The sequence below is a fragment of the Serinus canaria genome, chromosome 1 (genome assembly GCF_022539315.1).
Source record: "Serinus canaria isolate serCan28SL12 chromosome 1, serCan2020, whole genome shotgun sequence".
Lineage (NCBI taxonomy): Eukaryota > Metazoa > Chordata > Aves > Passeriformes > Fringillidae > Serinus > Serinus canaria.
Window position 1 is genome coordinate 75,512,044 of NC_066313.1, and position 13,047 is coordinate 75,525,090.

A 13,047-nucleotide genomic window follows, 5' to 3' on the forward strand; every position below is an offset into this window, starting at 1 on the left:
TATTCAGCGGGCACTGTGTCTGAATATGTTGCTAGAAACTGTTATGTTGATAGTTTCTCAGGGGAGTGTGGTTAAATGGTGACTGGTTTTGTGTTGGTTTCTAGTTGCTGTGGATACAGCCCTTAAACACATGGTAGTGTTCATCTTGAAAACTTTCTAGATCTTACTGTGTTCTTTATTTGCTCCTGTGGATATTGCTGAGAAATTACAATCTTGATGTGTGAATTACATAGCATCACCTACATTCACCTTTAAAGGTAGTAAAATAAAATGTGTGCCATATGTATTCATTCCCTGAAAGTACCCGCTTGCCATTTTGTTGCTGCTTTTTAAACTTTGCTTTCATAGTTATTTTCTTTCACACTCTTTTGTCTATCCTATTTTGTAAATATTTTGTCCTGTTTTTCTTTTTTTCCCCATATCTGATCTTCTGTTCCCCTTCATATCACTCTCACATTTTCATGCCTCACTGTGCCATTTTCCTCCTACATTTTTGCCACCTCTTCACCTTCATCTCTCTTGTTTCCCATACTTTGTATTTGCTCCTATATAAAATGCTTCTTCACTTTGGGGGAAGTTCTCTCCTGTCATGTCTGACCACCAGTAATCATTTGCTGTTTTATCCTTTTGCTGCTGTAATATTGATAAAAGTTGGTCTTCCTGTCCTGATGTTTCTTTTTCTAGATCTCTTTTATTTCTCATCATTTTTCTAAAGTTTATCTTTTTTGTAACCCAAATAAAACACTGGTGGGAAAAGGGAAGCAACTGCAGCATCTGTGCACCAGTGTGAGTATCAGGGCGTCAACTTGACTTTCACTTCCCATTGAGAACGTGGAGGGAGGCTGGCAGAGAACCAAATTGTGAATAGATAGGGAAGATTTCGTGCCTAAGTGCTATTGACTACTCTGATGTCACTACAGGCTGTTATGTGGAAGTGGTGGAAGGTTGCAAAAAGTTAGGGAACACCTTGTGTTGGCATTAAGTACAACTCCTTGGAGCACTCCTTGCTGTGCCCATTTGGGATGGGTGGTGTATCTACCTCAGTCCCTTCATCTTGAAAGAATGAGTTTTGTATCTGCAGAGCATTTTTGCTGAGTGTGTTAAGGACATCATATTGCCTTCTTCTTGGATTCTCTTAAGTGCCTTGTATCAGGGAAGAGCTTCACCAGGTTGCTCCAGACTGTAACAAGCCTACAGCCATATATGAAAATCTTCATTTCACTGCCTCTCTTTCTACCCTGTTGGCCACTTCAAGCTTATGCTGTCTTTTCCCTGCTGTATTTTTGTTCTTCTCTTCCAGCTGCCATTAATTTTCACTGAGGCCAGAATTTCCTAAGATTCATACCACATGGCATCTCATATGTGTATCTCATCTTCATCATATATGAGATTCTGCTGTTTGCAAAGACCAGACTTCTACAACAAAGGAGCTTCCTCTAATTGTTCGTTCATTAGATGTCTTTCTCCTGGGACACAGGAGAGATGTTCTGTGGGTAGGCACACTGAATGTCTTTATTATTATGGGGAGCCTCATATCCTGAACAATTTGCAAGTTTCATATTTTGTCAACTAAGGACTGTGTGTCTAGATTGGTAATTTACCTTCTGGTTATATCTAAGCAATAAACTCCTGACCTTGGAAAAAAATAGATTAATGGAGCAAAGGTTTTCCTGTCTCAAGAATTCTTCCTCAGGAATGTTGTCCTCATTCAGGACGGTAGAAAAGAAATCCCCTAGTGAATATACTCCTAGACAGTCCAATTCTTCTTTTTCAAAGTGAAGAGCTAGACTTGGGAATATTTTTTAGCTCTTCTATTGGTACTGAGGTGGCACTTTAGTGAAGTTTTCTTGAATGACTTCAGAAGTTTGAGTACCAACAAGAAGTCCTTCCAACAGATATTTTGAACCATGAAGACCTTCTGCAACCTTTATATATTGCCAAGTTCACAAAACCCCTTGTTGTCACAGCCAGGACTTCAGATGGAAGCAGCTTTTCTGTTTTGTTCCACAAATTTGTGTATCATTGTCAGGAAGGAAACTACCAGACTGCTTTACCTGAATAAATGGGTGAGACTTTTAGCCAAGTGTCTCACCAAGTTTTTCTCTAATTGGGTTTCCATTCCAATCAATCTGTGTTACTAAGGCTTCTTTGGGATTTTGTGACCTATTTGAATAGAAACCGCCTTTAGCAACTTGCATAAACTCCAAAGACAGTGATATGTAGGGTACCAATAGGATAAAAAAGCTTTTGTGCCTAGACTCCTGGGATATGTGTGCCAGAATAAGAATAAGAATTCTGTTAACCAGTGAGTGATTTACAGATTCATTTCAGCCCATGAATAAAGCTTGTATGCTGCAACAGTAATCACTGTGGCTAAATTTAGACTCAGTATTCCATCACTCTTCCCTTCCTCTGCATGCCAAGGTACACGTGTGGACACATTTTCAAATAACAGACAGCTTCCATTTTTGTAGAGAAAGCAATATCTTTTCCTTCAGACCTGTGTGTCTTAAACTCATCCTTTGCTTTTTTGTGTTCTTCTGGCATTTTTCAAGCCTTGGTTATTCTCTGTAGTTGTTTAAAACTATTTTCTTTGTGTTGAAAATAAACTTGAATTTATATCAAGAGTTTATTGACTGTAAAAACTGCATATGCTGCTGATGTTGCCATGCCCCAACTCTGGTTTTTAACTGTTTCATTTCAATAATGTATTTGTAGCAACTGATAACCCACTGCTATCTAGACCTTCTGGATTATTTTGCTATATGACTTCTTTCATGGATTCTAGGTGTGAAATTAAAAATGTTGAATTTCCAGGTAATGATCAATTCATGACTATTTCCTCTACAGACTACTGCAGAAACTTCAGATTTCTGTCTTTTTTATGGAAGTTGGCAATTCCACAAGCTGACAGAACTAGAGCCAGCAGATACTAGTACAACTGGAATGAGCTGAGTGTGTCTCATTAACAGCCAGCTGTCACAAACACAAGATTGAGTTTCTCTATCTCCTACTCATTGGTAGCACCCTGCTTATGTAGTGAACAATCCTTTTTTCTCTTGGACAGGAATTATGAAATTCTCTTTCATTTTGACTCAGCTTTTGAGCTATAGCCTTTGAATTTGGTTTAATATTTGTAATCAGCTTCCCTAGAGAAGCAGTGATTGGACAACTTCATAAAGCAAAAACACTGTTTTATTTAAAAGCAAATAAATTGTTTGGGAAATAGAATATTTTTATTCTCCTATGTGAGTGGTCTATATTCTTTTCCTCTGGCAATTTAACTAGAGGCAATTTCTTATAAAAAGCTTATGATATAACAAATTGCCCCAGACATTTCCAAAGTATTTAATTCACTGTTGTTGAATCAAGTTCTGTTTACAGAAGACAGGGATGTTTTAGGTGTAGCTGTCTCTTAATTTCTAATGAACATGGGGCAAATAAGGCATCTGTTTTGGGGCAGTCACTTATTGGATTCCAGGTCTGCTTCTATTGTCCTTTCAATCTGCACTTAAAAAGTCTTGATGGGCCATTTCTTCTTCCAGAGTCCCATTTTCCTTAGTAGGTAGTAAAAAAGAAGCCTGTGGTTCAGGCAGTACATGGTCCTCCTTAATGTGTAGGTTTTCTGGTTTGAACTCTGATGCTTACACATAACAACTGCAAGCTGGTTCCACCCTTGTTCCTTAATGTGCTGCTGTGGTGGCTTAAGCCCTGCCAGCAGCTAAGCACCACACAGCCACTCTCACCTCCCCTACCACCTCAGTGGAGTGGTGAGGAGAATCAAAACTAGGTTGAGATAAGAACAGTGTAATAATTGAAACAAAGTAAAATATAGTAGTAATAATAATAATAATAAAAATAGTAAAATTTTTAAAACCCGCAAATATGTAATGCAAAATACAATTGCTCACCACTGGCTGACAGAGGCCAAACCCCATTCCCTAACCTGGATCAGCCTTCCTTTTGGTTAACTCACACAGTTGTATATCCTGGGCATGGTATTCTATGGTGTGAAATGTCCTTTTGTCCAGTTCAGTTCACCTGTCCCAGTTATGCAACCTTCCAGCCTTTTTTTGTGCACCTTCTCACTGGCAGAGCATGAGACACACAAAAAATAATCCTTAAGATAGATACAGCTTAGCAAACCCCCAAATATCAGTGTGTTACCAACATTATACTGGATCCAAAACACAGCACTACCAGCTGCTGAGAAGAAATGAACTCTATCCCAACTGAAATCAGGGCGGATACCTTAAGAAGTTCTACAGGTGCAAAGTGTTGGCACCTTGAATATTGCCTTTGAGATACTATTAAATGGAAGCTAGTCCTGTTTGCAGCCTAAGACAGAGCTTGAAACTTCACTTCCCAGAATGGGATTCTGATCTGTTCTTTTCCCTATGTCATCACAGACTAGCCTTTTATATACTAAGGGATGTATATTTACCTTATGTAGTATTTGTAAGATTATGTAGTATTTTGAAGGATTTAGGTTTGAGTTTCCTTTGTGCCAAGGGTTTGTTATCTCAGCTTGTCAATTCAAAACAATTTAGAACTCTGATTTCTCACTTTGGTTCCAGTCTCTTCTTATTCCTTATTACTCTTTGAAAAGGTTTTTGCATAGGAGGTGAGTAAAGAATTATCCATCTAATCATCATGCTTCAATACCAGTTCAGTGTCACAAGTCCAGATCCAAAGAGCCATGGGGTAAGGATTAAAACTGACTCTGTTTTGTGCAAAATGTATAATACAGAGCTAAAGTTCTTTCCTCAAGTACAGACTCCATGCTCATGCTGGTGGACCTGCCTTCAGCAGTTGGAACACTGGGCCCTCGCAGTCATGCCAGTGCTGAAATCCCTTCCATTGTCTCTCAGGCAGCTTCAGAAGCCAGATTAAGGTGTTCCTTCTAGATTTCAAAGGAAATAGCTGATCAGGCTTCAGAAAAGACCACATGTGGATTTCTGAACTTGTGTGACATATGAACTCCTCAGAGACAATGCAGGCATCAAAGTTCAGGATGCAGAAGCTGAGAGCTGGAGACAGAGCCTTTTGGCTGAATAGACTTGTCTGTAGGATAAATTTCCAGGAAATTAGAATATCATTAGAAATTGCTGGAGTGCTTTACTTGGTGAAAGATTCTTTCTGTTGTTAAGAACAACGCTTACAACATTAATACTGTTATCTTTCTACCCCCTTTTAAAAGAGGGAAGTTATTAAAGTAAGAGGAAAACAAAATACCAAAAAAAGTCTCCCCAAACCACCAAAAAACAGAAGAGTTTTATCCTCACAAAAAGAGGCAGGCTAGACTTTGAGTAAGTGTACTGGAAATTTCACCATTTTTCTCTCTTATGCAATGTTTAGGGTAGCTGATATCATGTCATCCAAGACTGTGCTTTTTTTTGTTTATTTATATCATCAGTATATGGACTTTGGAGTCAATACATTGTTGAAAAATTTATGCCAGAGAAGCAAATCAGTAAATTTCTTGTTTTCAGTAAATTTTGTTATGAAGCTTTATATGAAAAAAAAAATAAGACAGTATTTATGTCTTTATCAAGTAAAGGCTTCTATACAGAGTGGAATATTTTACAAATGTAACTTTAAAAGGTGAAATGCAAAGCAATTTCCTTTTTATTTTTTCTCAGTGTGGTTATTGTGTTAAGAAAAGGTGAACAGGACATATCAGGAGGTGCTTCCTGTTTGTGCAAGTAGATGACAAGCTGGCACTAACCATCTACAGGAGATAACATTATCAAAATATCTTACCCACGTGCATCACTTTCAAGAGGATTTTTTAAAAGGCTTTCATTTCTTTTGAAATTAATGTAATTAAAATACGTGCATATCTGAAGGCTACATAACTGGATATTTGGTAATTATCCATTATTCAACACTTTCATTTGTGAAGCTTTGGATAAGAAGTGCTTTTACAAAATATGCCATGACAGGTGTGTATGTGGGAAACAGTTTGAGCTGTTTTTCAAAACAGAGAAGAAGGACATTATCTGAAAAGTGGCATAACTACGTTTTAGCAGGCTGTACAATCAGAGACATTTGCTAGCTCTAGATATTTCTTCCTTATTCTGCAGGAAAGGAGGATACTTCTTTCCTGTAAACAGAATTGTCCCAGGCACCACTAAAAGAAAAAAACAACAACCCAAATTTTAAAAAAGAAAAACAAAATCAAGGATGTGACTTCAGAAGGCGCAGCTTCTGTACGTAAAGCCTTGGCAGCTGTCCAGGAGTAAATCATCAATATGGCATTTCCTTAAAACATTTTCTGTAATGAAGAGCTGCTATTTTCCCTGTTTCTTTAGTTTGCTTCATTCGTAAATCTCATTCTTTGGTCATCTAAACTTGTGACGAGTTTGTTGTTCTTCCTGTAATGGAAGTTCCAATATCACCAGTGCTTTCCTAATCCATTTCCAATAGTGATTTATTAGAGACCAGTAAAATTACTTCCTTGGTATATTTGTCTTCTATTAAAATTAACTGATTCACCCAGTCTGTGCTGCTAAACAAAAGGAAACTTCTGACTTTTTCTAAAAAATTACAGCATAGGATTAAAGGGCGAAAGTCTTATAGGCTTTTCTTAGGTTTGTCTTGTCACCCTTCTAGTCAAATAATTAATGAAGCAGTGCTTTTGTCAGATCTTTTTCCTGATGGCATGGCAAGGCAAAGACTGAGTTGGGAACAGAGATAAGGGCCCAGGCACCAAGTTGTGCACAGCATTTTTATGAATCATGGTCTAGAATTTTTCAGTGCTCCTCTTTCTCTAGCAGAACACCTGCACTGGCTTCTCCCTGACACCAAAGATCAGGACCAAGAAAAATATTGCCTGAGATAATCTCAGTGCAAGATATCCCAAGTCTGTCAGTTGTGGAATCTAGCTCTTGATGTAAGAGGTTGAAGGCATCCTCCTTACCTAGTCCTGGGTCATGTTAAGTCTCAGCCCCCAAACCATGTAGAGTTGAACTTAATTCTTTTTATACCAAACTGCCAACCGCAATCATAGAAGAACTGCCTGGATTTCACTGAATGGATTAGACTGGCACACTGAAAGTGTTATCACTGAAAGTGCTCCTAAGGAAAGGAGCTTCCATAGTGGACCCTGGAGCATCCCCACTACTTATTGCTTTGGACCACTCCAGAGAGCTCTGCTATCTGAGACAAGGCTTCTGTGGAGAGTGAGAAGATTGGTGTGAGCTCTGCTGTGCTGCTGGGTGCTGGTGCTGAGGGTCAAGTGTGATGTGAAATGCTTAAATACAGTTTGCTGATTTCCCAGGAGGGAGTCTCAGATGGTTTAGAAGCATCACTTACATAAATTAATCAGACTGGATATCTTCATGTGAAATCTTCTTGACTTCTCACAAGTAAATCTGGTGGCACAGTGTAAAACCACTGCACTACAGAAATGATCATGAAATTATAAAGGGGAGGTCTGCAAAATAATTTCTGTAAGGCAAGAATGAATATTACTTTGGAAATCTCCTTCTGTGCATTGTTTAAACTGGAATTTGTGATATTTACTTGATGTTAGAGACATTATTTGGTGCTTGGTATGGCTCAATTTAAAACAGATCTTTATGTTTCTGCTGTGATAGTTAAGGTTGTCTGAAGGTCTTTGCACGGTTGTAAATCTATAGCCTTGATCTCCGTCTTCCGTGGATTTAAGATATTAGCTGCATTTCCCAGTTTTCCCTTATCTTTATGAGACTGACCACATTACTAGTCCCATCGTTCCTGCTGCGGTTCCTTGAATCCCTGCTCTTTTGAGCCTGACCTTGTGAATGTGTGTCACCTAATTAGAAGCAACACTGTGAAGGGAAACAATTTTCTTTCAGTTAAGATAAGTGATCCTAAAGCACCCGGTTTTGGTGAAGTTTAAAAGACTACACAGATGAGAAGTGCGCCACAATGTCAGGGTTAATCCTAACCATCAGTGTTCACATACCATTAAATGTTGGATGTTTTCCTCTCATTAATATAGTTAAGAACTGATACATTATGTTTACCACAGTTTCCAAAGGTAATTGAAATACTCAATTTTGATGTCTAGTCTGTTTTCTCTGAGAAGGGGTCTTCACGTGAAACTCTTTTGAATGCTTCAGTCAACATCTGTAATTTATTAAGGTATCTGCTGTAAACCTTCAAAACTAAATAGTTGTATTTGTTAGGAAATGGCAGTTCTTATTGAAAAGAATGAATTATGTGTATGTTAATGCAAAGTGTATTGTAAACTTAAGGTAAGGAAGTAGACAAGTCTGTAGTGTTAGGTGAGAGAGCATAGGACAGGGAGGATGCAAAACCAAACTGGAATAGGCAGCTCAGTATTGAAGCTCAGGGCACTGCTGGAAAGGTACATTTATTTTGGTCTTCAGATACACTGAGATAAAGGTGAATTAATGTATATTGTAGGTTTTGTATTTGATATACATTATTGTGTATGACTTATGGTGCCTCAAAGGGATGTGTCATAGTCCTGTTAGTATTTTTACCAAGTCAATGTGAATGACTTGTGGCAGCATTACTTTCTCCTCAAGTCATCTCTAAATCAAAAAACAGGTAAAGCAGCATTAGTGCAGTGCTCTCACTGAACTGTAGAGCTTAGTAGACTCTGAGAAATTCAAAGTTCAACCTTCAAACTCAATGTAATTCTGAGTTATGTGAAATTATAGATGGGGAAGTACAGGACGCGATTCCCCAAGACCACAAGGTAGTGCAGTGGTGTCAATTGAAGATCTGATCCCTTGTTCTCCTTAGGCTTATGCTCCAAACCAGTTCTCCTTTTTACTATGCTGTGCTGTTTGACTAACATGAGACTTACACAGAATCCTTTGATCAAAACCTCATGAATGTTACGCAAATATTTTATACAGTATGGGAAATGTAGACACATACTTTTTAAATTCAAATTCACTAATGGTGGGATCTATGTATTGAAAATGGGTGATGGCTATTTCACATCTTCACAGGGAAAAATGTACTCTAGTATAGAAGGGACTAGAATATTTCTCAAGCTGATGTTTCAATTCTCATGACTCTTCAAATGCTTTTTTAAAGTGTGCCATTGTACTGCCCCCTGTGGTGTCTGGGCTGGTTGGGTCTCCTCTGGACAGAACGGAAGGAAACAAAGGAAAGGGCAGGAATGCTAAATATTTTTTTTTGTGAGCATATTTAGCTGTTGCTGATCTGATTGAGCAGGGGGTATTTAATGCTCCAAGGATACATAAAGGCAGGAAGAGCACTCTGAGAGAAGAAAAGAAAAAGCTCTCGTAAGAGGAAGGCCTTCTGAGAAACGTTATAGAACTAAAATAGAGCAACTAGAGGAAGGAAGGCCATGTCCTATATATACTGAAAGGGAGGGGGATCTTCTCCATAGTAACAGGGAGATCAGGGGAGGAGGGAAAGGACAACACAGACTGACAGTCTGCAAAAGATGTTTCAACTATAGAAAAGAGAGATTGGGCTTTGCTCTTACCTGCTTATGGGATCTGTGGTCTTTGTGTGATACAAAATCCCTTCAAAAAGGTCCATTTAAGCTAATGAAATGAAGATTCATTCTTTCTGGACAATCATAAGGCTTGTATTTTAGTATTCTTTATGTTCCAAATATCTTACTATTACTAGAGTTGAAGTTTGGTTGTTAAGAGGAAGTTTCAGTTCTGTGATTTGCACCATACCTATGTTACAGCTGTGTATTTGCATTATTGCTATGTAGTTTTGGCACTGGAACATGGCCAGGTTTTGCAACAATATTTCATCCACAGAAGTTAGGTAAATGTGGTGGGTCTGCAAGTCACACTGATGTCACAGAAATAGTCACTTGCATGGAAGTCCCAGGTGTCCTGAAGGTTGGGTTTATTCTGAGTTTCCTGATGTAATTTTACTGATGCACGGAGAAGCCCCTTTTGCTTTTTTTCCTCACTTATTTCTTGTACTCTTTTTCCCTTGTTAACTTCAGCAGCAATTTTGTAAAGTACTTGTAGGACCTGCTGTTGCACCTCTTGCCAGGTGAACCCCTGTTAGTAAAGACAGCTGTCTTTCAGCCTCAGAAACCTAGCACTGTACTAAACCAGATCTATCCCAATGGATCTGAAACATCCTTTCCTCCTTCTGTTTGCACTTCTCCTTAGTTTGCAGTGATTTCTTCAATCAACAAGTAAAGAAGTAACCAGTCCAATCTTTGCTTCATAGGAAACTACAGCAGTTTTTGTTATTTAAAATAAAGTACTTTACTTAAACATCTGCTTTGATATAATGTGATACAGATGATCTTTTTGTTTAAAACATTTGTAGTTCTTTTTGCAAAGACTGACAGTAGTGTCTGCTTTCAGGGTGGGATGATTAACTGGAATAGACTGTTTCCTCCTTTACGTCATAGACATAATGCAAATTATCAAGATCACCCATCTGAAGGCATACCTCCACCTACTGAGGTTTCTGAAGAGCAGGTAAACACTTTCTGTTTTAAAATGTCATATTAAATGGTTAGGAATTAATCTCTACCAATTTTTTATCATCTGTTTACACAGTTTCTCTAATGGTTTCTATAGCAGCAAAAATGAACATATAAGGTAATGGTTGCAATACAGAGATAGTGTATTGTCATTACTATCCAAACCAGTTACAGAGCTACTTGGGAGTTTCTACTTTTATGTGTAACTGCTTGTATTTTGTATTTAAAGATGTTGATGGTTTCAGTAGTGGAAACTATTCAAATCTGATAAAATAAATGTTTCAAAGAAAGAAGAATGATAAATAAATTTCATTATTTGTCATGTAGAAATCATCTTCACTAAAGTCCCCAGCTTAAGTTTCCAATTCAGTCACTTTGGGTTTTTTTAAATAAAAATGTTATGCAAAACACACTTGGGCAAAAATTTGGATGTTTCCCTCAATAATGTGGTCGACTAATTACTGATGCCACATACAAGATTGTGTCCTTTCTTTCAAGTATAGATTTACACTTCTAGACTTTTTTCTGCTAGTTTTATTCTCAAAAGAGATTATTATTTAGTCTGAAATTTAATAATTTAATATTAGTCTTATTCCTGCATTCAGAATTTATTGCATGCAGTCAAGTTCTCCAGGTTGTAGCCTGCAGTTAGCTGTATGGCCATTTTATAGTTTAAGGTCTCTGCTGCCCTTGAACAAGATTAGGTTTCTTCCCCTTTTTCCTTTTTTATAAGGAGATAAGTCAACACTTGGTAGCAGCAATGTAATTTTTAGTTTAAACTGAGCTTCTCCCAAACAGAAGTATTTTCTGTGATCTGATTTCTAGCTTTGATTGGATGTTAGATTGTGTTCAAAATGTTAAAAACTTTTAGCTGCACTTTTGACTGCAAACCTTCAGGGCTACATCTAGAAAGGGGGAAAAAAAACCACTACCACCACCAACAACAAAAAAAAACCTTCCCAAAAAACCCAACAAAACCCCAACTAACAAACAAAAAGAAAATAATAATAAAAACCCCACACTCAAAAGCACGTTCTGAGACAAAGCCCAGAAACTTAGTTTTGGCTGTCCTGAAAGCCTTCTTAGTGCCAGTATGGGATGGACCAAAAGATTTCCCTGCTGGGTTGGCTTACTTCTGGAATTATTGGCAGATTCTGCTTATGGGGACTTCTAGTTTTGGGCCAAAACTAATGACATAGTTGCCAGTCTGGATTCTTACCCAAGGCCCAGATTTATGAAAGGAATATGCACGTATATTTTCTGATGCATTGAGGATGTAGGGCTCACTTGATTGCTTATTTGCAAGGCTCTCTGGTTACCCTGCAAAGAAGAAGTCATTAAAGCACCTTTGGTTTTTCAAGACTGTACTAATAATGACACAAGTTGTCTTAAAATGGCAGAAATGCAAGGGTTTCATCTGTTCATCTCATTAAAGTTTGTGAGCATTTGCAATGCTTGTGGTACAAAAATCTCTGCATTTCTTGTGGGGTTTTAGCACCTTTAGTTACTGTTGCCAGTTATACACGGTTTCCTGGAGCTGGATTCATTTCCTGTGGTTAAAATGCGCTCGGATGAAAAGAGGATTTTGTTATTACTGTTCCCCGTGGTGCTTGATGAATATTTCTGCAAATAGGAACGTTGCAATTCCATCCACCATTTCTTAAAGTTAGAATTCATGGCAACTGCAACAAAAACTTTACTTCTGAAGTGTGTTTCTGTGGTTAGCTTTTATTCCGCTGCCTGCCCTTTTTCTCATAAAAAACCCACAATCTTAGATGAAAAATAAGAGTTACAGGTTATGAAATTGAGTTTGGACTTAAAGTAAAGTAACAATTCATTTCTCTCTCTACAAGAAAGTGAAAAAACGTGGCAGTGGATTGTAAGGTTGATGTTCTGACATCCAAGGTCAGAACATCAACCAAGCTGTTCTCAAATGTGTTGTGGGGGTGTATTTATATTAAGGAAAGGAGGACCTGTGCCTCTGGGCAAACTTGGCACTTGTATATTTCTCAGGAAGTCACCAAAGCAGAGATGACTAAAAATACTGAAAGTTCTGGAGGTGTCTTAGAGGAAAGAAAAGCTGCTTTTGGTGGTAACTTTCTTTTAAAAATACTTTCAGTGCTAGTGCTGAAAGTGCACATTGGTCTTGCACCCTGGGAAAATTCCTCTCGAGATGTGTACAGCTTCCTTTGCATTCCTGCTTCACTCTGCTGCTGCAGGCTCATTGCAGGCAGAGGAGGAGGAGTAGCAGTAGCTCTCTGACAGCTTCTGTAGCCCAGGACTTCCAGGTTCAGAGTTGTGGTGTCTGGTCATAAGACCCTTTGAAGCAGGATGAGGAATGCTTTATGCTGTCAGCAGCCACAGTTACTTTTACATGCCATTCCCTGCCCTCCCACACCTTTTTTCCACTTCTGGAAGATTAATTACAAAAGTGAATGAGTTATATTGTGACTTTCAGTCATACCGAAGTGAGACTTACAGATTTTAAATTAATTCTAAATGAGTGTTTAACCATAAATTAAATTTGCATTGTCTTTTTACATGTGGTGCTTTTAATATCTGTTAACACAGAGCACAAAGGTTAGGTGTCA

At 38.1% G+C, this 13,047-nt stretch overlaps 1 protein-coding gene across 1 annotated transcript in view; it reads left to right on the forward strand.

The window, feature by feature from the left end:
* The window catches only part of UBAC2 (UBA domain containing 2), an 87,045-nt gene that overhangs the window by 72,440 nt on the left and 1,558 nt on the right, over positions 1–13,047 (forward strand). The window contains exon 8 of the mRNA XM_030234433.2: positions 10,335–10,451. Coding sequence (XP_030090293.1) covers positions 10,335–10,451 — 117 coding nt within the window. The remainder of the gene's footprint in view (positions 1–10,334; positions 10,452–13,047) is intronic.